The sequence below is a fragment of the Cryptotermes secundus genome, unplaced genomic scaffold, assembly GCF_002891405.2.
Source record: "Cryptotermes secundus unplaced genomic scaffold, Csec_1.0 scaffold594, whole genome shotgun sequence".
Classification (NCBI taxonomy): Eukaryota; Metazoa; Arthropoda; class Insecta; order Blattodea; family Kalotermitidae; genus Cryptotermes; species Cryptotermes secundus.
In genome coordinates, this window is record NW_019737090.1 from 145,415 (window position 1) to 172,495 (window position 27,081).

General features: G+C 41.7%; 3 protein-coding genes across 5 annotated transcripts in view; 2 read left to right on the plus strand and 1 right to left on the minus strand.

The window, feature by feature from the left end:
• The window catches only part of LOC111870139 (cell growth regulator with RING finger domain protein 1), a 104,899-nt gene extending 89,061 nt beyond the window's left edge, over positions 1-15,838 (minus strand). The window contains exons 1-2 of the mRNA XM_023862176.2: positions 15,479-15,838; positions 6,124-6,275 (exon numbers count right to left, since the gene is read on the minus strand). Coding sequence (XP_023717944.1) covers positions 6,124-6,275; positions 15,479-15,588 — 262 coding nt within the window. The 5' untranslated portion in view covers positions 15,589-15,838. The remainder of the gene's footprint in view (positions 1-6,123; positions 6,276-15,478) is intronic.
• Positions 15,839-15,982: 144 nt separating this feature from the next.
• Positions 15,983-21,360, plus strand: LOC111870135 (acylphosphatase-1). 2 transcript variants are annotated; one of them, XM_023862171.2, is made up of 4 exons: positions 15,983-16,495; positions 17,459-17,475; positions 18,935-19,044; positions 20,078-21,360. In XM_023862171.2, exons 1-4 carry the CDS (start codon positions 16,480-16,482, stop codon positions 20,190-20,192), a joined length of 258 nt encoding a protein of 85 aa, XP_023717939.1. In that variant the 5' UTR covers positions 15,983-16,479; the 3' UTR covers positions 20,193-21,360. The 2 variants fall into 2 exon arrangements, with proteins under 2 accessions (XP_023717939.1, XP_023717938.1); XM_023862170.2 differs by having other exon boundaries at positions 15,985-16,177.
• Positions 21,361-23,830: 2,470 nt separating this feature from the next.
• The window catches only part of LOC111870119, a 36,262-nt gene continuing 33,011 nt past the window's right edge, over positions 23,831-27,081 (plus strand). Inside the window, exon 1 of one of the 2 annotated variants that reach the window (XR_002843798.2) lies at positions 23,831-24,013. The gene's annotated coding sequence lies outside the window, so the exon portion shown is untranslated. The remainder of the gene's footprint in view (positions 24,014-27,081) is intronic. The other variant, XM_023862143.2, reaches the window with a different exon arrangement.

Sequence of the window (27,081 nt, forward strand, 5' to 3'; positions counted from 1 at the left end):
AAAAGGTAAAAAGATAAAGTTGTCCTCATCCTTAACTAATTAAGCTCTATGCCATGAGGGCGTATGGGCGAGTGGCTGTATACAGCCACATTTCTTGACCTCGGTACTAGTTGGAGGTGAGTGGTTAGCTTCACGCCCCGGCCGCTTTACCCCCGAGGAAAGAGCCCTCGGTACGCATTCTATAGGAGGCTGGGTGGGCCACAGAGCCAGTCCGGATGACACGGAGAAAAGAAAATCCTTGACCCTACCGGGACTCGAACTCTGACCCCTCGGTCGCCTGTCGCTCCCTAAATCAATCAGTAACAAAAGAAAAATCACTCTGATGGATTTGAGGTTCTCACAGGAGTAAATATGAATGGGCTGTAACGCCGTGCAGTCAGGTAGAAGTCAACTGATATCTCGGAGGAACATTTCGCCAAGCAGAGCTTTACTTTCTACGTGTTTGTTGCTTGGTTTATTCTTCAATTTTCAAGATGGAGCTGATGTTCCTCCGAAACGTTGGCCGACTTCCACCGGACTACACGGCGCTACATCCACGATGATGGAACCCTTAAAGAAGGCGTTCCTAGAGATAAACCTTGCATTAAACCCATCAACTGGGATTCTAATTTCAGCATGACGTAACTGAAGGAAACCACAAAGAGTACGACAAGAATTTGTACTTTCCTGCGAAGGACTCATGTATTGGCGTCACCGAATGAATTACCCGGCCTTTAATGGTATAACAAACAGCGCTCTGGAAACGAGGAGGCTGATTACAATAGCCCAAGAAATTTCATATGTATACTATTTCATCTGAATAGCTCCATGCAGCGGGTCAGTTTTCTGAAGCTAACCGTCCCTCAACATAGACTGAGGGTGTTTGGGAACAGGGTGTTGAGGAGAATATTTGGACTGAAGAGAGATGAAGTGACAGGAGGTTGGAGAAAACTGCATAATGAGGAGCATAACTTGTACTCTTCTCCAAGTATAATTAGAATGATCAAGTCAAGGAGGATGAGATGGGCAGGGCATGTAGCACGAATGGAGGAGAAGAGGAATGCATATAGGATATTGCTGGGAAAGCCAGAAGAAAAGAGACCTGGGAAGACCAAGGCGTATGTGGGTGGACAATATTAAAATGGACCTTAGATAGACAGGATGGGATGGTATGGATTGGATTGATCTGACTTAGGATAGGGACAAGTGGGGGCTCTTGTGAACACGGTAACAAACCTTCGGGTTCCATAAAATGCTGGGCTGCAGATTTGGCTTCTCCTCAAGAAGCGTTCATCTCCGTATGAGTCCCTCAGCTGGTCAAAAAATTCCCTACCCGTTATGGAACCCGGAGACGTGTTTACAAACGCCTCAACTCGGCCCTGGGTATCATTTCGTTGACAGGCACCATATCTATCCTACAGACGAAATTGTATTATTTCTTTAAACACTCGGCTGGGTGCGATCTGTATTTCTGTGTGAAAGAATGGCATGACGCACTGCGTCATCATTATGTCTGGCAATCGGATTGGGTCTCAATGCAACCTTGAGTGCGGAACGTCTGATAAATAATAAACAACAAATACACGCACGACGCATTGCGAAGCATGACGCATAACAGTGGGAAAATCGCAGGCAGACATTTCTGTCACGTAGCGGAACAGAGCAATGTCACCTCATTCAATACCATTCTTTCTTCTAGTGGTAGAATTAGTGACACTTCAGTATAATTTCTTCGGAGAAGAGTGAGGGGGTTATGATATAACATCCAAAATTTTACTGGACCATTCTCAGGAACTAAGTTAGGAGGTGTCCTAAAAGAAATGTTCATTGTTTTGAAGCGAAGGCAGAAAGCATAGCGTATATTGCTCGCAACAGCTGACTGTTCTTGTGACACAGACTTCCAAACACGTCCTTAATGGAGCCGTGGCGTAGCACAGGCGGTTAGTCAACGACTTCCCATCGTGGAGGCTCGGTTTCGATCCCAGGCCAGATGGAATTCGTGGAGTACATAGTTGCATTAGGGAAGGTTTTCTTCTCTGAGTACTTCAGTTTCCGCTGACAATTCTCATTCTATACACTGTCACATATCGATTATTCTTCCTACTGTCGACGCTAAGCAGGATGTCCCAGGAGGATTCTGGGAGGTCATAGTACCGGCCATTCTAAACGAAAAAATTTATATGTACATGTGTTCAATTCCGAACAGTACAATGTACAGTGTACAGACGAGAAACACGCCATGTCCTCACACGAGTTGCAAAGTGCATTGATGTTGACGGTGAAATTTTCGAAAATGTATTATCACTAGGTACTGTACCAACTTTGTCACTTGAACAATAAATACCGGTATTTGAAACAGTACGTAATAAATATCTCTTTCTTATCAACAGTTTTGGAACTGTACAGTGAAACAGTCTGAGTAACGTATCTGCCTAACCTCCTGCTCTCGCTGTTTTTTTTGGCTGATTTTCGACCCTGAAGACAGAGGAGATACGTTCCTCCGAAACATCGGTTCATATACGGAATACACGGCGTTATATCCCAAAAGACAGAACCCCTGCATATGTGCTCAATGACCTTCAAGCAGTATCTGTCTTACGAAAGCACAAAGTTCATCACCGCGAAAAGAAACGGGCATTGTTGACCCCAAACGAAAACCAGTTCACAGTCATAACGGGAGATTCGTGGCTAAGATAAAGGTAGGAAAGTTCTCTGTTTCCTTCAAATAAACGAAGGAGCAGAGATAGTTCATTCCGTACAGCGACTATGCTATGTCTGCATGACCGCGGCACAGCTCAAGCGGTTAGTCGCTGGCTTCCCACCGCTGCGGCCAGGGTTCGATTCCGGGTCTGGTCAAGTGGGATTTGTGCTGGACAAAGTGGCGCTGGGGCAGGTTTTTCCCCAAGTACTTCGGTTTCCATACCAATCTTCATTCCACCAGATTCTCCATCATCATAATCACCCGGGGCAGGTACAATAGGGCAATCAGTGGCCGACGTGCCGAGTGGGGGCAAACTGAACTCCATGCTATGTTCTGGACAACCGAGAAATCGGGATTCGATTCCTTGTAGGTGCAGCAACAGTCGCTTTTCCAGGGCCTCTATGCCGGCTCAGAGGCTCACCTAGGTATCGCGAGCTGTTTCCCTCGGGAGAGCGGCCGGGGTGTCAAGTTGACCACTCACCTCCACCAATCGAGGAAGTAGCAGGTATGCTCCTTCCCTTATTCGTCCTCATGAAGTGCCCTTTTACCATACCTAATGAACGACGGACTGATACTGACTACGACCAATGTTATTCAGACCATACGGAGCATATAGGTCTCGCTTCCTTATCTTCACTTCTTATTCACGGTCTAGCACGCAAACTTCTGGTAAAATCTAAAAATTCACTTTTCAATTTTAAATTATATATACATCACTGACGCATGACGTGTTTCGACTGATATGGTCATCATCAGGTGCTTCGAAAATTACTGTCGAACACTGCCGTACTTTCGCCACTAAATACGTTTCTAAAGTATGCCCTCGTTTGTCGATCACAGTGGCCGTGCGGTGTAAGGAGCGAACTGTCTTCGCTCGCTCGAAAGCTGGGATACTGAGTTCGGATCCCGTGCTCTCCTGTGGGAAGGTAGCGGCCTTGTGACGGGATGATCCCTTGTACAAGGACTCCTACTGACTGTGTATAGATTAAGAAACTGAAAAAATGGCCAAGGTCTAACCAAAGGATTGTAGAGTCATAGACAGAAAGATAGAAGTTCCAATGAGAGTGAGTCAGAGCTACCACATCATATTTTTTATTGCTAGTGGGGTGGGACTAAGTCCCTTGTACTGCGGCCACTTCTGGCCTATTGTACCAGCCCCAGATGATAGGTGAGGGTGACTGTGGAGCAATTGGTGGAATGAAGATTGGCAGGGGAAACCAAAGTACTCAGAGAAAACCTGCCCCAGCGCCATTTTGTCCACCACAAATCCCACTTGACCAGACCCGGGATCGAACCCGGGCCGCCGCTTGAGCTACGGCGCGGCCTTACCACATCCTTAGGCAGACTACTTACTTAATCAGGTATTCATCATCTTCATAATAAAAAATTTTTACGCTACCTTTTAGTTATCGAATCCTTCCAGCCGCACTATGGCCCTGGGATCGACTCAGCCTCTAACACAAATGAGTGTCAGCAATATTCCTCGGGGTTAAAGGGCGGCAGGCCCTTAAGGCTGATGTTACCGCCATCTGTGAGCCGACTGTCTATAAAATTTGTGAGTCTCAACCTCTCAGAACCCTATGGGCCTTCCCGGCCTGTTACAGGGATAACTTTACTTTTTTTTTTTTTTTTTCCTCTCAGTTATCTGTTAATATAACCCCACCGTACATGAAAATTCGCTTTCCGCTTGATGAACCTGGGAATCCCTGAAATACTGGGACACAACAAGCTGTCAAAATGTTTTCAAATTATTTTCCATTTCATTACGAACTTACCATTAAACACTGTGTTGTCTGAGAGACATTCGCAGTGCTGCTAAATAAACCGACAACAGAAGTATACTTGAAATCTGCGTCAATAACATTCACAAAGAAAATACGTGTGCACATATTGTTACGGTTGGAATATATCAAGCACACTCACTTCCTACGGTGACACTTGTAAAAAACAAACCTCATGAAAGATCAACTGAAAATGCTTCCACCTATGCGTTACATATTTCTACTAATACTATTTGTACATACGTATTTTCCTTATGTATGTTATTTAGCCATATCTCATGAATTCTTTTATTTGTGGTTTATTTAGCAGCACTGCAAATGTCTCAAACAACACAGTGTTTAATGGTAGGTTCATAATGAAATGGAATGGAATTTGAAAACATGTATGACAGCTTGTTGTATCCCGGTGTTTCAGGGATACTCAGGCTCGCCGAGGGGTAAGCGAATTCCATGTACGGTGGGATTAAATTAACAGATAACTGAAAGCTAGCGTCAAAAAAAGTTGTTATTATGAATACGATTAATACTTTATGAAGTATACAAGCAAAAAAAAAACTCCGTGGCTTGAGTCCACAAGCGAACTATACCGACCGAGCGACCGCCGCTTGTCGGCGAAGTTAGTGCCAACTTTAGCGGATAGAGTGGGTCGCGTGGTCAGCGCAACGGTTCCCCACGGCCGTTAATCTGTTTTCTAGACCGGAGGTGACGATATAGCATCATTAAATAAATTAGTTATAAAATATTTCAAAGTATAGAACTAAATAAACATTATACTTAAAATTAGGATTACATTGCATTAAACGCAATAACGGTTTTTAATAATAAAATAAAGCCTTTAAATATTTTGTTGACCGATGGTCATCACCAGAATGCGAATGCTTCATATGTATTACACGCATGTGTTATTATTAAAAAGCACTTCTGCATCATAATTTTACTTATGCTATAAGAAGCCGGCCACATGAGCGCAAAAAATTCGTCCTTTGTAACGAAAGTCGTGAAGTCCGTTGCAGAAATAAACAAGAGAGGCGAATGCTACGCTTTCTTCTGGCCCCATTGCAGACCAAAAACTACGCACCGCATTCTGCAACTGCGTGGTGTCCTCAGCAACGTCCGTCATAAAATACGTTCGTTGCAACGGACGTATTTTGCGCGCTCGCGTGGTCCCAGCTTTAGATGCAACGGTCAAGAGCAATGTCTTAGGGCCCCCATACACACACAGTTTGGCCTCCATATCGGCCTGCACAGTTGAAGACTGAAAGGCAAAACTGACGTGTGTGGTGGGGCCGGCCGGCCAGTCGTTTGGACTGTTGGCCTGTGGGATACCCGTCAGTCCGTCAGTTCTGCCTGCAGGACCGCAGCACGTGACGTGTGTGACTCAACATTATAGGCTGGAAGACCGTGATTGTGGCATGAAGCCTGCCGCTTTATCTGCGCGTGTATGGGGAGGAAAGCGAGGGGGTAAACTGTCACAGTTTTGCCTGTAAGGTCGATCGGAGGGCCAAACTGTGTGTGTATGGGGGGCCTTAGTATTTCATGTGACAAATGGGAAATGTTCTCATTGTGAACGGTACAGTACCCCTCTCGCATCGCTTTTCGCAGAACCTCTGAATTTCAGAGCCGGATAGTACGAGTATTAGAGTAAAGAAGAGAATGACTCACCAGAATACGACGACCGGGAAGACTCCTGCAGCTTGAAAGTGAAAGGGATGTGAACTTTCATCATCTTCATCTGTGGAATTTGTGGCTGCACTGGATGCACGGCGCCGCCAAACACAAGCTCATCCCCATGGAGACGGAATACCATCATGTTCCTACACGAAAAGATTGGAAAGGGCATAATATAGTACACAAATTAAGTGTCCTTCGAAATTCATTAAGTTTACTTAAAACAGGGGAAAAAACAAACAAACTCCGTGATTTTTGTCCGCAAGCGAACTATACCGACCGAGCGACCGCCACTTGTCCGCGAAGTTAGTGCAACTTTTGCAGATAGAGGGTGTCGCGTGGTCAGTGTAACGGATCCAAACGGCCGTTAATTTCGGTTTTCTAGACTGGATAAAATAGGGGTAACCAAATGCAAATTCACGACAGTCTTCCACATCAAATTTCAACAAAGTCTACAGAAGGGTTTATGGAATATTTACTTACTAATGGAGCTGAGCCCTTCTTGAGGAGGCGCAAATTCTGCAGCTACTCATGAATTTCCTAGCATTTTATGGAAACCGAAGGTTGATTACCGTGTTTACAAAAGCCCTCCGCTAGTCCCTATCCTGATTCAGATCAATCCAATCAATACCATCTCATCCTATTTAAGATCCATTTTAATATTGTCCACCTACCTACGCCTTGGTCTTCCCAGTGATCTCTTTCCTTCTGGATTTACCACCAATATCCTATATGCATTCCTCGTTTCTCCCATTCGTGCTTCATGCCCTGCCAATCTCACCTTCCTTGACTTGATCATTGTAATTATATTTGGAGAAGAGTACAAGTTATGAGGCTCCTCATTATGCAGTTTTATCCAACCTCCTGTCACTTCATCTCTATTTGGTCAAAATATTCTCAACACCCTGTTCTCAAGCACCCTCAGTCTATGTAAAAAAGTAAAGCTATGCCTGTACCAGGCCGTGAAGGCCCATAGGGGTTGTCAGACATTGGGGATCCCACATTATCTAGACAGCCTTACGCGCCGGCCGCACTTTACTCCCCAGGAAAATTACGTAATTAATTCCTGGTACTCATTTCTGTTAGAGGCTGAGTAAACCCCAGGGCCTAGTGCGGCTGGAAGGATTAGGTCAACTGAAAAAATCCAATGACCTCATCGGGACTCGAACCCACGACTTCCTCCCTTAATGTCAGAGACAAAGTTTCACACCCATACAGAGCCACAGGCAAAATAATAAATGGAAAATCCCGTTTATGGCTTTATGGACAATATGCTTTATTATGGAACAATATCGCTGAAAATAGGAACCGCCTGACGTCTTTCAGGAGAAACCTCTCATACAGAATTTCAACAAAATCTGTGAGACGGTTTATGAGATTCAGAATTAATGGACTTTTAGACTTTGTCCATCGTTCTGTATTCTAAAGACTAGAGAACACAGCGTTTCGGAAACTGCATCTGCCATGTCAGTATTACTACAGCTATATAAACATCTAATACCAGGCTTTGTCGAGGGGAGATAACAGGAATACATGCAATGAAAATTGTTATAAAGCAAGCATGGACCTGAAACTAAAACAGAGTGGGAGGTGAAAATGAGATAAATGGAAAGTTCTGTTCATAGTATTATGCTAACTAGGATTAATTACGGATCGGTATGGCTGGAAATTGGAATTTCCGCAGAAAATCTTTGTGGAAATCTCCCATACACAATCTTAACAATGTACGTGAAACGGTCTACGGGACACAGAGAAACGTTCACGTGTGGCTTTATACGGGTTGATTCACTTGGATGATGCCCAGAACTCATAATTTACAGAGGAACACGAAACTTGGCAACAGTTTGCAACACTGGGTCGGTGCCTGCCTGGTTCGCACCATTTCCTTTAGTCTGATTTCACGTGTTACACGGCGAAATAATTACTGATAACACGAGGAGTCGTGTCGGCCTGCGTCTCAGGGTGGAAGGAAACCAATTTCAATATCTTCTGTATCCCAGTCGTTTCTACGTCTACCAAGGCATGTATATGCCAAGTTTCGTTTTTATCGGTAAATTATTGCGTGGTTTATAATTATTACTTCGGCATCTCCTACGAGTGTCTCAGCCTATATTATGTTAGATGAATATGGTCTAGTGGACAGAGTTCCTGGCTACAGATCCAGATGTCCCGGGTTCGATTCCCGGGGCTATCACATTTTCTGAGAAGTAGTGGGTCTCGAAAAGGGATCCACTCAGCCTCGTGAGGATAACAGAGGAGCTATTTCAAGGAAACAGCGGCTCCGGTTTAGAAAACCGAAATTAACGGCCGTGGGGATCTGTTGCGCTGACCACGTGACACCCTCTATCCGCAAAAGTTGGCACTAAGTTCGCGGACAAGCGGCGGTCGCTAGGTCGATATAGTTCGCTTACGGACTACAGGCCACTTGCCATTTTCTCAGCCAATCATCATTCCACTGTACCTTGCATACATTTATCAGTACCCTTGAGGTGTGCAAATGTCCAACTTAACTAGCACATTGTCAGAACCTGAGCCCTTAGTAGGAGGTACACCTCTGACCAGCATTTCCACAACTACCTTTAATAATACTGTAACTCGTCAGTCTATTTTCGAGCAATACAACACAGAATTGTACTGCAAACTTACTTTGAAGATTCGCTACTCAATACAACACCACTTGTGCTCCTGATTAGATACAAATTTTCAGTTTTTATAATACTGTCGCGTGCTGGTCTACTTCCATGGAAACGCAATAACAGTGGGCCGTTGCCTAGGAATATACCTTAAGTAACACACGTTTACCCGGAGATGAAAGGACAACAGAGGGTTCGTTGCATAACAGCGGCCGAGACCAAAGGCTCCTACATGGTGCGCTGTATTACGGCCGAAACCAGACCCGTTAGGAGGCGCGTTCGAATACCTCCACCGTGACCCTGCGAGTCGTAGGAGGCGACGAAAAGGGAAGTCTCAAATTTGAGACTGTAATATATGGTCTCGAGTACCAAGGGACTCGGACCCGAGAAAGACTGCGCTGGCCAGCAGCATACACAAAAGACAGACCCGTCCTCTCGTCAGAGTGTGCGCCCACAAAACACAAGACCGTAACTGTCAAACAGTAATAAGGATCTGGTCGCAAGCCCCATATGGGTGCTTTATGCCAAGACAGACTGACCGTTTGACCGTCGGTCGTAAAATGAGACTCAAACTCAGACTAGACAGTTCACAGTTGAGTTCTAGAAGTTGCGAAGAACGGTTCAGTTTGCAACTGAAGAGCAGTCAGTCTTCAGTTCCGCCGTGGCTACAGCAGAAGCAGTAATTGTGATCATAATTGAAGAAAGCAGTCTTCTGGGATTTGGAACCGTGTATATGTGGTGTTAACCGACGTTTCGGAGGAACTGCAGTCTGCTTTACCGTTTCTCACGGTGTTGTCGCTTGCAGATTTCTTATACTTTTTCTTCTACCCTGAAGATGGGGGCGATACGTTCCTCCGAAACGTCGGTTAACACCACATATACACGGTGCCAAATCCCAGAAGACTGCTTTCTTCATAGTCACCGCCGTGAAAGCCTCAAATCTTACATCGTGATAATAATTGTACTCGCTAGTGTAAAAGTGAGCGTTCAATAAACATATTCGCCAAATCCGAGACCTGCGTGAATTTATTTGTCGTGTTACATAGGCAACACGAGACACTATATATAAAATACTGTCACGTGTTGGGTGTATAACGCGACAAATAACTTCACGCCGTCTTGGATATAGCGAATTGATTCCACTCGCCCTTATAATCACACAATTACTGCCATTGGCAGCATCACAAATACTCCGACGAAAGATGGACAGCTGACTCACTGCTGGCTAACTCGTGAACTGCTGCCTTGAGAACTTGAGAACTCTCTTCGTCAGAGTCAGAGTTACATTGCGACTGATGGTCAGTCAGTCAGTAAGTATTGGTGTCGAGTCCAATCCTTGTTTCCTCGTAATCCGAAGGAAGATCCGGCAATTTGCTTAGCGATCTTCCTAACGGCGATCTCCTAGAAGGTCTTCTTACGAGTACTTCTCCCTCTTAGGTGCGATCGCTGTCCTGATCTACACCCTCCGATGGCGTTCTTGGTTGGGTCCTTCCATTGGTTGCTGACCCGCAGTCCCTGTTCCAGACCTCTGTCCCTTATGCCAGTGTTGCATTCAGGATACTGCCAACCTCTATTCTCCTCTGTAATCTTCATGACGGTGGCGGTCACTTCTTTCCGAGGTTCACAATTTATTTGTGTCGAAGAATTCCTCAAGATATTCCTCTTGAGCCATGCCACTGTTGCACGGCGGGACACCTTCCTGCCGGTTTTCTTCTGCAGTGCCACTTAGCACGGCGGCTCGTCCCTCTGCGGGCTACGGCCAACTTCTTCTGGGGTCCGCAATTTTCCAGTGTCGAATTTTTCGTATTTCGTCGCTTGTTTCGGTCCCTATGCTTTTTCTGCTTCGGTTCTCCGACCGGCATTACTTCGGCGTCTTGTACGCGTACCTCTCGTAGTTCTGCCGCCTCAGGTTTCCTGTCCACTGAGGCCGGCTCTTCTTCTTCTGAATGTGTCTTCATTTCTCGGCAGGCCATTGTCTCTCCGACCGGTATCATTATGGGGACCTCTTCTCGTTGTGCCGCCGTTGTTTTCGACAATTCTAATCACAAAAACAACCATCAAAGAGTTGTACTATGCACTTGTTTTTGTTAACCTCTGTTTTGTATGCAGACATATGCGAGTAAATGTACATTTCACTTATTAACAAAATTTGAAATACGCTGTATAAATGGGAATAAACTTTTATTCACTAACAAAATATCAAATTCTAACATGATTTACAAGGAAAAAGTACCTAAGTGAAAAATATGTATTTCGGCTCTAAACTATACAGAACTACGTCACGATAGAATTTCGCTGTGTTCAGCTCTGGGATCAGTATATGACAATCCAGATAGTTTTTCTTCAATGCCAGAACCTTGTTGTTTAGTGTTATTTCCACGGCTATGTAAACGCTATACTGTGTGAAACTTCAGTAGACAGGAAAGATTTGTAGCTGAGATCAACAGCATGAGTTAAAACATTGACTCAGAAGTGTCACTGAGTCAAAACATACACGTTTGGAGATGTGAAAACAAGTGTCAACATCACATGTGCGGGTATGTAAATTAAATCAATCTTGAGGGTCATCACAGGACTTCAAAAGTAGGTAAAAAAGTAAAGGTATCCCTGTAACAGGCCACGAAGGTCCATAGGGTTGTGAAATGTTGAGGTTCCCATATTTTCTAGACAATCGGCTCATAGATGGCAGTAAGGTTGTCAGCCTTACGCGCCGGCAGCCCTTTACCCCCAAGAATATTTCTGGTACTCATTTTTGTTAGAGGCTGAGTCGACCCCAGGGCCATAGTGCGGCTGGGAGGATTAGGTAAATTGAAAAAAATCCACCTCATCGGGATTCGATCCCGCGACCTTCCGGCTTGTAGCACAGTGCCTCGACCAACCATGCTACCGCGTGTCCCTTCTTCAAAGATAAACCTAACACAAAACATATCTGATTCATAAGAAGTTAAACAGTTCTGTCCAGTGTAACTAGTAAAAAATTTCTTATTTGAATCCTTCATCCCTTACATGTTTCTTCGGTCTTTACAGACCATCCTCAGAGGGACATCAACAGATCGGAAGCCACTATTACTGTATGTATTTGAATGCCAAGATACATACATACAGTGCTGACAAAGTACACTGGGTACAGAATCAAATGTTTTAACTACAGCGGTTGTAAAACATTAAACATTGTACTGATGTCCCTCTGAGGATTGTCTGTAAGAGATGAAGGATTGAAATAAGAAAAATCTTTATTAGTCACACTGGACGGAACTGTTTAACCTCTTATGATACTGATAGTGTGACGGGCCACAATGAAACAAATCATACCTGATTTACTAATCCGGTCACAGCATTGGCTTCATTAAAACCCTTCAAGAATAGCGATTCTGTGCTTGAAATTTCTACACCTATTCCAGAAGCAAAATAACCAAACGCACGGCCCCAAATTTGGCATTCTATCCCATTTGCGTATGTTACCTCTATAAATAAATATTAGTTTTCAAAACCATACAGCTCCAACTCATGACACAACACATAGTAACAAAAACTTCCAATGAATCATACTATTGATTTTTCTTATTTACGAAAGGTAATTTGGAAATGTGGGCCGGTCACAGTAGCCAAGCGGTCTAAGACATGAACTGTCTTCGCTTGCTCGGACAATGGGATCGTGGGTTCAAATCCCACTCAAGGCATGGATGTTTGGTGTGTGTGTATGCGTTTATTATGTGCCTGTGTTGAACTGTGTTTAGGTAGCGGCCTTGCGACGGGCTGATCACTCGTCCAAGGAGCCCTACCGTCTGTGAAAGAACTAAATAAGAGGCCAGGACCCCGAATGGGCTGGAAGAGCCAATAGGGGGAAGGGGGGGGGGAAATGAAAATCTGGAGGAAAAAAATGGCTTTATCAAGACTTTCAACTTACATTTCATAATGACCGTAATCATTAAACTGTCTTTCTGACCGAAATAGGCAGCGCCATAGCAGAAACGGTTAGTCGCTAGCTTACCACCGCGGCGGCCCGGGTTCGATCCCGGGGTCTGATCAAGTGGGATTTGTGGTTTCCGTCCTCAGGTGAGGGAAGACACCTAGGTCCAGTGATTGAGGCTAGCCCTTTCTAAGGGACCCAACAGAGCAGGTGTCTTCCCTCACCTGAGGACGGAAACAGATCCAGTTTCCGAAACGTCGTGTTTTTCTTAGTTATTTAGAATCCGGACGATGGACAAGTCCGAAAGCCCAGTATCTCTGTGTGTTATACAGCCTCCTCAGAATCTTACAGTATCAACTAAAATGCTATCCATTCAAAGAAAACAACTCCTATTCCTTTTCTTACACAACTTCTACTGCTAATGAATTTGTAAACTTTACATAATTAATAGCCGTTGGTCAATTACTGATTTTAGGCTTTCACAGTGGCTAATTACTGATGTTAATTCTGTTCTTGGGTTGTTACACTGTGTAGTTGTCGGTGATGTTGCCAATATTCCAGATGTACATGCCGCCCCATCAACCCTGAAGGTTGCAACAGCATGTAGTACCTGTGAAATGTTGGTAACATTGCCTGCCACTACACAGTGTAACAACCCTAGACTGCAGCTAACATTAAGCCTGTCAACCGGAAATGGAACTTTAAAAATGCTGTCTAAGAGCTGATTATGAGTAATTTTTTACTATTTAAAATTAGAGCTAGGTTAGAGGAGTTAGTATGGCGACTGGCTATGGGCTGGAAGGCCAAAGTATCAAAGAGTCCCAGCAGGAGTAAGATTTCTCTTCTCTCCATGTCATCCAGACTGATTCCGGGGCTCCATGGGTGTAAACACCTCCAGCTAGTGCCGAGGTCAAGAAAGAGTATGAGGATCTATACATCCACTTCCCCATACGTCTCCATGGCGTAGTGCTTAATTACCTAAACACATGGCCAACCTTACCTTGCCTTGTGTTTGTTCTCTGACTTGTCTGCACTACAGGATCCATGGAATACAGTGCCTGTCTACCAACTTGCCTACAACTAAAAGAGCTGCATATCAGTTTCTCAGTCCAGATTCAATCCCAGGACAATCTGTCAGGGATTTGTGGCACAAAAAATTGCTAATGCAGAAAGTTTCTATCAAATAATTTTGGTTCTATTCTGCTAGTCACCCCTGACAGCTGATAAATTAGCACATTATCACAACTTTCAGCCTCTGTCAACCTCTAATCAGGTCCTTGGCTGTTCCTCCTGACTGCAATATTTTCTTTGGAATTTAGGCACTGGCACTAAGTGAAGAAAATTATTTACAACCAGAATTTTTAAGCTTTCTTTAGAGCACTTAGCACATTTATTTTAATATCAACAATAAACATAATATCCACAAGTTTTGAAAAGTTATACCTTTTGGAATATAAGCCTGTGTAGTCTGCTGAAAGTCAACGAATGTTTCAGAGGAACACGTTGTCTCCATCTTTAGGGTTGAAGAATAATCCAAGCAAGCAGCTATGTAGTATGAAGCAGTTAACAAGGAGAGCTCATCGGTTGATTTTCAAGAGATTACAGAGCATTTTATTCCAAAAGATGAACCTCTTTATAACCACTGCTGTGAAAATCTCAGATCCTACAACTATTTTGATCATAATGATGATATCTAATGACTTCAAACTTCAGTATCATGAATGTCTTGAAAATTTTTGTCTGGGCAAACACATGAAACATTATTTTGAATCCTGGCTTAGTACATGTTCTTCATGACTTAATTTTATTATTCAATTCATGAATAACACTGATTACACACAAAAAAGAAATGTTTTATTCTCCTAACTTTATTTTCATTATCTTCAAGCACTAAAAATTAATCAAATGATTATTTTATTAGATTTTTTATTCTCATGGAGGTGTATATTAAGAATTAGGGTGTTGTGGCATGTGATGTAATGCAGTTTGGTAAGTAGGTACTTATCTTAAGTAGTTATTACTTTTCAGATGAAGCTGAAACTTTTGTTCAAATTTCTACTGGCCTAAAGAAAATTTCTAAGTGTTCACCAAATCCTGTAAAGCCCAAAAATGAAACGAATCTCTTGTGTCAGTCCAGTACATAAATTTTGGGTCATTCATTCCATTTATCAAAACCTATAACTGCACTCCCGGAAGAGACTACTATTGCAGTCACATCAAGTTATTTATTTAATAACGCTGACAGTAGGTCAGACTATTATATAGTGTTGAATGGTCGGATAGTTCGTGAATTACGAATTAAAGATAACCGTTGTGGAATCAGATAAGATACCTTTACGGAATTTTCCCATAGTGCGTGGGAAACCCACGGAAAACGTCGGTCAGGAGAGCCGGTCACTAAGCCTAGATCAGTTGTCAAGGGAATAGAAGAAGTTACTTATTCAGAGGTGCTATTACTCAACGGAGGTCTATTTCAAATATGAATTCTCGAATATTGGCTACTGATATAAGCAGAAGTATATAATGTATAAAATGTTGGATATCTATTATAAATTTTTAGTATTAAGATTGTTGTAATTTAATAATGTATACTAGCTGAAAGACTTGTCCTATATCATTCTATCATGATCTACAGGATTAATAAAAGAATGAATGAATCTGAAACGGGGTCCTTTTGAACACAAAGGAGTCCTTCGCCCCCTCGACTCCGACGTTAATAAATCTCCTCCGCAGATCTTTATTTTAATATAAATCAATACTGGCAACACTAAAATATGCACACATATATAACCGACTGTATGCTTACCGCATTATGAATAACACCATCGCACAGAAACATATCAACACTACCAACACCGAAAATATATTTGACAGTTCTGCAACGGACACGAGCATAGCTGTCATTGCAACCATCATTATGATTTCAAGTTGACATTTGAGAGTGAGATCTAAAACACGAAGCAAACATAAACAAACACTAGAAGCACACGCTGCACCACCAAGCACATACTGTTCCAGCCATGTCTGAGATCTCTGAGATGACTGACGAAATGCTAAAGCTTTGCTTACACGAAATACAGACCGATGCAGACTGTATTCCGCCAGTCCACGGATCGCTACGGATTATCTACCGTTCTCCATCCTTCGATCTTCGATACCATGTGATACGTGTCTCGACCACGTCGTATATACCAGTAGTACCAGTATATACGCACGGATAAACTAGATATGGGACACGCGTATGTCCTCTGGTAACCAATATAGGAACTATTACCATAACATTCCAATTCCAATTCCAATTGGCTTAACCATGTCTGTTCTTTTTAGCTACAAGTTGAATTTTTGTGACATCTAGTGGAAATTTTCGTAACGGATGTCGTTAAGAGCGTTTGTTTATTGACTCGTTAAACAAAAATTTTGTGTTTAAGCGGCTGGTTAGGAAGAGGCATGTCTGCAGAAAATAAATTGATATCTTTAGAATTCGAAGTCTTTGGTACAGTACAAGGTAAATAAGTATCTTCAGTGGACGTCATAAGAATTCTTTTTACACTCTTAGTTTCATAGGATATCCTCAAGAACACTCAAGAACGACATTCTTTTTTTAGAATGAATATTTTCGTATTAATTTAATTTCAATGTTATATCATCTGCGTAAGTTCTGTACCAAAATGATGAATGGCGATTGGAAGGTATGCGGAAGGCGTGGACCTGCGAATAACTTGCCGTGATCTGGTTTGAGACTTTTTTGAACTCTGTTCCTGCGGAATATAAAGTGGGAATAGCATCAGCTGCACAGGCTTCGGTTCGATGTCATATCAATACAGTGAAGTATAATTTTCAACTATACCTTCTCTTATTTCAATGAAATGTGGCGTAGTTGCTGTCACACATAATAATGATGTGTGCAAAATATCATGCGTAGTTTAAATATGTTTTCCATGAGTATTGTTATCTCAAGATATAAAATAGCTGTAAAATGGGTCAAATTTTGTTCGTCTTTGATATCTGCATGAAGTAATTTAAATTCTATTAAGAGTTGTCTTGACAGACTTCATGAAGGGTTTCATTTAAATACAGTCACCAAACACCACTCATAGTTTTTCTGAGGTTCTTCCCACAGTCTTCTTGAAAGATCTCAGAAAATTTCTTTTTGACAAACACTGCAACAATAGAACATTTACTTCAGCCATGAAACAAATGGTTGCAAGGACAGCTGGACACAAAACTACTGATGCATTCACATGATGTAACATACATTAAGTCATAATTGTTACCATCTGCTACCAAAAAAAGGTCACTAGTTATTTGATATATGTTTTCCCATGAGTGAAAAATAAAGAAAATTATCTTTCAGAATGTGGCACCATGTGTACTGATAGAAGAAGTTAACTGACCTTTTGGAAGAGTATTCTGCCTCCATCTTCAGGGTCATAGAGTCAGCCAAGCAGGCAAAAAATAAGATGCGTGTGTGCTTGTTACTTGCTTGGTATACTCTTCAACTCTGAAGATGGAGGCAGTATGTCCCTCTGAAACATCAGCGAAGTTCTACCAGAATGTAGTACTCTTCCACATGTGAAACGATTGAAACATTGAAGCCTTGTGTGTGACCCTCAGTAATTAGTGTACTTCTGACCTTTGTCCTCTGTTCTTAAGTCACACATTACCCTGTTCTAATTCCAAACGATCTTCACTCCAAACTCAACAGTAAGTATTAATTTCACGAAGGAAATAAAGCAAATACACATATGAACAGAACAGATTCTAATCGATATTTGTTTTCTTTCAGGTGTCTTCTTCAGAAAGGTTTGTTAAGTTTATTTATGGTCCTTACTACAGTTTTTTTTTCTTTAAAGTTTTTGCTAGTCCTTTTTTTTTGCAAAATTCAGTTAGGTAGCATGCAATCAACTGCCTGAAGATTTTAAGATATTTCGTTAGTAATATAATCCAAAGGTTTTGCATTGTTAAAAATAGAACCCATCATTTGACCCAGAATTTCATATCTCTTTCCTTAAGCTTCATTTTCATATGATCCTGTCATCTCTTTCTTAGTGAACACAGTAGCTACATTTTCAAGAGGTTTACCGAGCTTCATGTTAATTATGCTGTAATTATCTCAAGTTAACTGCCCAGACAGAGTTCATATATTTTAAGAACTTCAGCTGAGTAGCTTTTGCTTACAGTACAGCTCCATATAATGCTGGGACACACTGAAAATTGGCTTATAGAACTAATCTTCCTTGTCAGTACATTATTAAGTATGACTGAAAAGTTTGTGATAATGGTATATTAATACAGTAATTGACTTCCTAGGCATTATCAGCCTGGTTTTTATTTAAGCAAACAGCATTTTTGAGACTGGACTCTTGTCTTCACTCTGACATAAGAGCCTATTCAGTTGGGCCCAAACAGTAGAGCTAGTCCCCATGTGGACCTTCTTCGGGATCGAGATAGATTTTCTGAGCTGAGAATTTTTTAATCTGGAATTCCTTCTAGTTAAGAAAATGATGTTTGTTTCCACAGCTGCCCGGATGCAGAGTTGATCTGACGAATTTATTGACATATGGAAGAAAGTTTCCAGATCATCGATTTGTTTGCCCAGTGTAGCCTTTTTGAAACAGAACTGAGTCCTGTCTCTTAACAGGGCCTTGTTGGCTTGTAAAGTTATTTTAGAAGAACTATGGCTGTGGTATGGTGCTTTCAGTATAAGGCCTTTGGGAACATTATCATGAACTCTACATTTTGTAAGAAAGTAAAATGACTGGAAGTCTTAGCCAGCTGGATCTGAACACGTTCAGATTTCCTAAACTTCAGAAACATACCAGGCCCATATTGGTTATGTAAACATGATCCAGAAGTTCGTGACAATGGTATATTAATGCAGTTAATGACTTTTCAGACATATTTGTCATACTGTTTTTAATTTAATAGCGACTAGCTGTATCGATTGTTACCAATGAGTAGGCCTGAGGATGGATACAGAGCCCAGGCTCTGGAAAACGTTTCTTTTTTTCCAATAAAAACATGATGATTGATAATGTTCAAAATGTCAATAACTGTACAGCATTAGGTGTAGGTTTTTTCCAGAAATAATCACGGCCACAGTGTATTTTCCTCTACCTGAAAAGATGAGCTTCAATGTGCTAAAGTACATGAGCTTCTGTTATTTTGATTAACTGCATAAATCAGTTAATAAAATCATTTTGAATTTTGATATGACAAGTGATATTTTTGTTCAAAGTAATTTCTGTAATTATCTTTACAGCATACAGTAGAGAAAGGGAGGCAGTTAGGGATACGAGGGTGGTGTATGAACACTCATCGTGGGACTGTGCTGGGAAAAGTAGAAGGTGAACCAGTGAAGGTAAAAGAAATGTAAGTAGCTTATAACAAGGTCTTATGAAATCAACGGGAAAGTTTGTGTAAATTATGTGAATATTTATATTGTTTTCTGTGGTGTCAAGATTGGTTCAGCTGATGGGGAAAGTATTACACAAAGCACCAAAATCAGTAGGATTCATTTTTATTAATTGCAGTATCCACAATTTTGAATTGGCCCATGCATCCATTAGACATGCACTTGTCATTGCAACTGCAATATTACTTGCTGTGCTGGTTTCCTATAACTTTTCTCTAATCATTTCATTTTCTACACTATCTCATAATGAAAGACCAGAAAATGGTTTACGGAATCTCATTTCTAGTGGTCCTTATATTTTTATACCTCACAAGTCCTGTTTCTGGTGTGAATGTCAGGACTGATTTTGCTTTTAATTTTCTTTTACATTAATTGTATCAAAACAAACTCTGTGGCCTGTGGTCCGCAAGCAAATTATACCGACCGAGCCACTGCCGCTTGTCGGCGAAGTTAGTGCCAACTTTTGCGGATGGAGGGTGTCTTGTGGCCAGCGCAACAGTTCCCCACGGCCGTTAATCTCGGTTTTCTAGACCAGAGCTGCTATTTCCTTGAAATAGCTCTTCAATTATCCTCATGAGGCTGAGTGGACCCCATTCCAGACTCACTACTTCTCAGAACATCTGGTAGTGCTGGGAATCAAACCTGGAACCTCTGACCACTCGACCAGAGAGGCGGTCCATTAACTGTATCAACATAATTTACAATTTAAAATACAGTGTTCTTTTCCTTTCCTCTAGTAATATTTGCCAGTTTAATGACAGTCTGATATTTCTCATAGTTTTCCTCAATCTCTCCATGCAAAAGCTGAAAATACACCACCTCTTTCTTCTTCAGACACTTGCCTATACACAGTTTGTTAAATAAACATTTTACCTTTGTAGTTGTTACAGAGTCATTACATAACCAAAAATAAACTATTTCATGTATGTGTACTTTAATATTGAATTCTGCTGTAGAAATGCTAGTTATGAATTTGTGGTTTTGTTACAGGAAACGCTGGTTGAAAGAAACTGGGAGCCCACACTCCAGAATTGAAAAGGCTGAATTTAGAAATGAAAAATTTATAGATAGTTATTCTTTTAGTGACTTTAAAGTTCACCACTAAATTATGTCATTTTATCATCCTTCTACGAAACTTTCATTTCAGTTTGTTTGTATGTTGTATTTAAGAATTGTTAGGACCTGATTTCAGTGTCAGTGAATCGTAAGATATTTATATGCTTCTGTTGAAGTGTTTGTAATGAAAGTTGTTACAATATGGCTGGAACCTAGTACAAATCCCATACACATCCCTCAGTCATTGTGTTTTAATTTATGTAAAGTGTTCTGTTTTCTAGTTTATAATGCCATATAGTCCATTGAAAGTTGACCAATGTTTCGAAGTAACAAGTCATCTCAGTCTTCAGGGTTGAATAAATTAGCCACGCAAAAAACCAGCATGATAGCATGTGACAGTCAGAGGAAGATGTAGATTGTATGTTCCTCTGAAATGTTGGTTGACTTTCAATGGACTACACAGTGTTATACCCCAGAAGATATAAATCTTCATGACCACCGTTGTGAGCACCTCAAATCCTCAGAGTTTAATTTGGATTTAGGATGAAATAAAGGTTCAAAGAGAGTTTCAGATGGGTAGCAATTTGCATGAAACTTGTTCAGGGTGTCCTTCACAGGTATCGAGTTTTATCTGGTCAGATTGTGGATTCACACAGGAGTTGGCATTTGTTAGAAATTAGAATGGAACATATCCATTTACACACCAGTCATTTTAAGTAATTGTAGCAGTTTATTACATACAATAGAACAGTGTTATGAAAAACAAATATTATTATTAGTGAAAGATTACCTGCAATAAAAATCACTTCTTTTTAATTTTTAGAAAATTAGTTTAATTTAAAATTTCGAATCCTGGTGAATGGCTGATAGAGTAAATTTAATAGTAACAGGGTGGACAGTATTAGTTTGTAGTGATGATTGCTGCAGACAGTTTTGTCTTCCACCACGTTCAGAGTGACACCTCAAGTGTGCACACCTTTTCTTGTTGGGTTTTAACCTTGAGCATTTCATGAATCTGATTTGACTGTTTGCAATGCTGTTTGTGTAAGTCATCGTGGACACTTCATTGTTAAGTACTGCATCATCAGTACTTAGCCTGCTTCTTGCCCTCACAAAATACCACAACCAACAAAGTAATGCATTCAAAACCGAAAGGACAGTATGGCTTGAGGAGACTTCACAAGAGAGAGAAGTGCTCCCGCCTAGAAAACCGAAATTAACAGCCGTGGGGATTCGTTGTGCTGACCATGCGACACCCTCTATCCGCAAAAGTTGGCACTAAACTTCGCCGACAAGTGGCGGTCGCTCGGTCGGTATAGTTCGCTTGCAGAGTAAAATCATGGAGTTTGTTTTGTATATTTTGTATCACATATCAATTTTTTGTACAAAATGTTATAAAGTTGAGTTCAGGTTGATGAAGAGTAAGGACTATATTTGAACAACTGGGACAAAAAGTAACTGTTGTGGCAAATATTAAATTTAATCAGAATCCACTTTGTAGATTCAGAGATAAGACTTGCAGACCTACAGACTGACAGTGTTATATTTGTGCTATTTATCAGCTTTCCAGTTATAGATTGCTGTCTGCAGTAAAGGAACATCAAGAACAAAGTTGTATGCGAAATCAAAAAAGAATACATCTGGAAAAGGTGAACTCCAAACAAATCCATTCACCCTTTGTACAATTTGAATTCAAAACTTGCTCTGTACTTTATAATAAATCATGACATCTATATCTCTCACATTCTGTACTCTAATCCTAGTCAACTGGGTCTCGTGAATTATTTTCTACCCAAGTGAACCAAATGCTGCAGTGTTGTGGTAGCGTACCCGCTTCATATTTGGGAGGTCCTTGTGTTCACAGAGTGGCTCTCTTGCCTGAGGTTTTTAGTGGTTTTCGTCTGTCAAGGCAAATGCCAAAATGATACCTAAAATCAGGCGAAGACCGCTTATCTCTTCCATGTCCTTTCCAGTCATTAATGATAATCCTGGTATTCAACATATAAAGCCAAAATTTGTGGCCATGGTATGAAGCTGACCACTCACCTCCACTAGGTGCCAAGGTCAAGAATGGTGGAAGTATACCTCCGCTCCCTCAATATGTCTTCATGGCGTGGTGCGTAAATAATTAAGTATAAGGACAACTTTACCTCTTTACTGATAAAGGTAAAGTTGTTCCTGTGCTTAACTAATTAAGCACTATGCCATGAAGGTGTATGGGGGAGTGGATGTATAGATCCACAGCTTCTTGACCTTGCCACTAGTTTGAGGTGAGTGGCCAGCATCACGCCCCTGCCTCTTTCCCCCCTGGGAAAGAGCCCCTGGTACCCATTGGATAGGAAGTTGGGTGGTCCCCAGAGCCAGTCTGGACGATTTGGAGAAGAGAAAATTCTTGCCCCCTCACCGGGACTCGAACTCTGACCCCTTGGTTGTCCAGCCAGTCGCTATACCGAATGCACTATCTCAGATCCACCTCTTTACTGATAGTATCATTACAAGAATAATACTTAAACATGAATGCTGTTCATAATTACTTGTCATTTTTTCATATCATGGAGGCTTTAACGAACTCATACCATTTTATGTAGTTTCACTGCCTACATGAATTGAGATGTCTCCAGATCTCCATCTCACAAGTGTGGGCCCATGTGTGGTTGACTGACTGTTCAGTTATTTAAGAACAAATTTTTATTGCAAAAGTTACACATGTCAAATATGACTGGAAGGTGAGGTTGGTAAAAAGGCAAATATTTAGAATTCTGTTATAGCTCATTTCAAGGTACCATTCTAGCAGGTTTTTATTTTGGGGGGGTTATATGACAAAAGCTGAAAATCTCATTCAGGATAGTGTGGTATCCAGCTGCAATTCCAACGGGATACCTCATAAATTCAAGTCTTGAGACATTACACCAACCTGCTCAATGCTGAAGTTTGAATCTGTCTTACGCTAAAGAATATAAAAACTTGAAGAAAGCAGTCTTCTGGGATTTGGCACCGTGTATATGTGATGTTAACCGACGTTTCGGAGGAACATATCGCGGTAAAAGCAGACCAGTCTGTTTTTACCGGTTCTCACGGTCTCTTCGCTTGCAGATTTCTTATATTTTTTCTTCTACCCTGAAGATGGAGGCGCTACGTTCCTCCGAAACGTCGGTTAACATCACATATACACGGTGCCAAATCCCAGAAGACTGCTTTCTTCATAGTCACCGCCGTGAATGCCTCAAATCTTACAATATAAAAACTTGTTTGAGAATTTAAGACAAATTTAACAATCACTAGAATAGGTGCGAAATGGCTGAAGCTTAAGAACCATTCATACTTCCTATCACAGCAATCACCTCCCAATAATCTAATGAAAATAAATTTCATAATCAAGAGCTGGACTTGAAATGAGGAGAACAAATCATTAACAGCACACTCTTGCGGGATGTGATTTCTGTTGATTGGTATAAATTCACCGACGTTTCGACCCTGAAGACGGAGTCGGTACGTTTCTTCGAAACGTCGGTGAACTTCTAAACCACTTGACGTCGCAACCCAGGAGGCTGTACCGTTCACAGGCACACGTGCGAGAACTTCAACAAACATATTCTTGAAAGGTTATAAGCACGCAATAAACAAGCATAGTTCGTGATAGGATATCAATGTCATGTGCTAGTTACACCAAGAATAGTCAGCCTGCTGTCAGGTACGCCGTCCCTGGCATTGCTGGCAAATAGCAGGGTACCGAGTGAATAGAACGCAAGGCTTTGTATTCTCAGTACAGTATCTGAGTGCCGTCGGTGTGGTTTGTAGTGATCGCCAGGAGAGAGGCATGTGGCGGTGTGCTTTCTGCTGCGGTAAACCGAACTGTACCACAGCTTACTGGTAAGGACTTACTTACTTACTCATGGAGCTGAGCCCTTCTTGAGGAGCCGCCAGTTGTGCAGCTACTCAAGAATTTCCCAGCATTTTAGGGAACCCGAAGGTTCATCACCGTGTTCACAAGAGCCCTCCACTGGTCCCTATCCTGAGCCAGATCTATGCAGTCCATACCATCCTATCCTATCTCTCTAAGATCCATTCTAATATTGTCCACCCACCTACGCCTTGGTCTTCCCTGTGGTCTCTTTCCTTCTGGCTTTCCCACCAATATCCTATACGCGTTCCTCGTCTCCCCCATTCGTGCTACATGACCTGCCCACCTCATCCTCCTTGCTGGTAAGGACATTCTTGTAAATTATTGGCTCTCGCGAAATATGCAGCAAGTATTCAGTTAAGTGGTGGCAAATGTAAACTCCGAAGTGTCATTACAGAAGGAATGTTTGTTTATTGGTTTCCTTAGTTTTCGGCTCATTAAAAAAACAATCAGTGCAAAAATACTGCATATGGAGGATATTCCGTTATTTTCCTGAAGATACCACTTATCACAAGAGCCGGGATAGCGCAGTCGGTATAGCGGTGGACTACGGGCTGGACGACCGGGCGGTCGGAGTTCGAGTACCAGTAGGGTCAAGAATTTTCTCTACTTCACGTCGTAAAGACCGGCTCTGGGATCCACCCAACCTCCTATCTAATGGGTACTGGCGACAAAGCGGCCGGGGAGTGAAGCAGCTAGTGCCGAGGTCAAGAAAATGGGGATTATACATCCACTTCTCCATACGCCTTCATGGCATAATGCTTGATTAATTAAGCACATGGACAACTTTATCTTTCTTTAACCGTTTATCACAGTTTCATTTAGGAAAAGGATCTCCAAAAACTACTAAAATTTAGTTAGAATAGTTACAACCATTTTCAAGAAAATTGATATTTTGTTCTTTGCGGCCTATGACAAGGGCTCCTATTTTTTTTAAATCGGAGATCGACCTAAGGTGGATAAACTCTCAAATACTGAACAGCAATAAAATCCGTGCAATCGTTGAGGCTCAAACGAGGCGCACGTACATACAGACGGTATTTAAAGAAAAAACAATCTTTCGTACTCAGGTACACTGAAAACGTGTAAAATAGTCAAATAGTGAGATCATCTTTTTTCATGATCAAATTCTTCGGGCATGTGAGGACGCAGTGGCAAAGGCTGTCCGCTCGTCCATCCGTCTGCGACCTACTATCAGCGCCCAGGCCATGGGATGTGTATGATACTTTCACCAAAACTATTACTTCGTTTTTCATCTAGATTGATCCATGAATGTATGAGGGGTGGGCCTTCTTGGCCCTTGCACCGCGACCACAGCGATCTATTGTGTCTATACATTGATCCATATTAAAGCCATATACGACTTTTTCATTTATATCATAAACTTTTAATCACAGGCTGCATGTAAGTTTAATAAACTGCAAAGAACGCCATTGGAAGTTTTACGTATTACATTATGGAGTACTCCATTTCTGATTCTGTTAATCTGTGATATGGAATTTGCATTACCGTTCCCCATAACAAATACTAAAACAACTTTTCATTCATTCATCAGTGGTTCTACAGCCCTTTGTTGGGCCTTGGCCTCTCCTTAAGTTTCGTTATCTTATTTACACAGACGGTAGGACTCCTTGGATGAGTGATCTGCCCGTCGGAAGGCCGCTATCTACATACAGAACAGAAACACAGAATGAACCATATACACATCCATGCTTAGAGTGGGATTTGAACCCACGACTCCAGTGTTTGAGCGGACGAATAGACGGCGCGGCCACTGAGTCTGACATTAATGGAAAGATAGCACGCAGATATAATTAGGGGGAAATATATTGTGAGGTTAGGAGGTGAAAGAATTTGGCTCAGAATCCTGTCAAATTGTGGGTTTTGGTGGTAAAAGTGTTCAACTTCAGGTTCCGCTATCTGAAACCTAATTACTTAGTTACGTAGTTAACTGGTTATCAGCTACACAGGTCATATGGCGTTGAGTAACTGCATGGCTACGGATGGCAGGAAGGATTATTGTTAAGGGCCGGTAAAGTCTATTTTCTTATTTATCCGTATTTTCACGAGGGCTCCACAAATAAATTTCGTCGTAATACTTGACATACAAGTCAGAATGAACAGTCCGCCTCTGTGGTCTAATGGTTAGAGTTCCTGGCTACAGATCCCGAGTTCGAGTCCCGGCGCTACCATATTTTCTGAGAAGTAGTCGGTTTGGAACGGGGTCCACTCAGCCTCGCGAGGGTAATTGAGGAGCTATTTGAATGGAAAAGCAGTGGCTCCGGTCTAGAAAACCGAAATTAACTGCCGTGGGGATTCGTTGCGCTGAACACGCGATACCCTCTATCCGCTAAAGTTGGCACTAACTTCGTCAACAAGCGGCGGTCGCTCGGTCGGTATAGCTCGCTTGCGGACTAAAGCCACGAAGTTTTTTGTCAGAATGAACACTTCCGCTGCTGATTGTCAGTGCCTGTACATACGCTATTAATTTTTGTATCTAAGATTTATAAGTCTATTATTACAGCAGACAAAATTATGATTTAAATTTAACACGGACGCAAATAAAAAAACTACTGACACAACTACTGCCTTCGAGACCCGCTAGGCCTGTCACTCGGTTGCCGCTAATCACCTTCAGTAAAACACGTATAAACATGACATGACATCCGATTGTATGAATGGCTGATTTATAATAATGTCCTAGTTATCGCTTTTGTGTTCACCAACTTTACGTATGAACGCCGTATTCAAGGACGAAATGTCTTGAATCAAACTCGAGTATTCCTACCGAGTGACGATAATGCAGATTATCGAAAAAGAACAATCGTACTATTTGCATTGTTTGGAGAACTAGGCTGCTGTAATCTGAATGGAAAATTAGGAAATTTAATTAACTCTTCAAAGACTGACATTTATCTAGAGCAGGCATGTCAGACTCAACTTGTACAGAGGGCCACCTCAGCCCTATAAATAATAGTCCAGGGCCGCACTTCAAAATAGAAATATGCATTAGATTTTGATACAAGGAAATTTAATT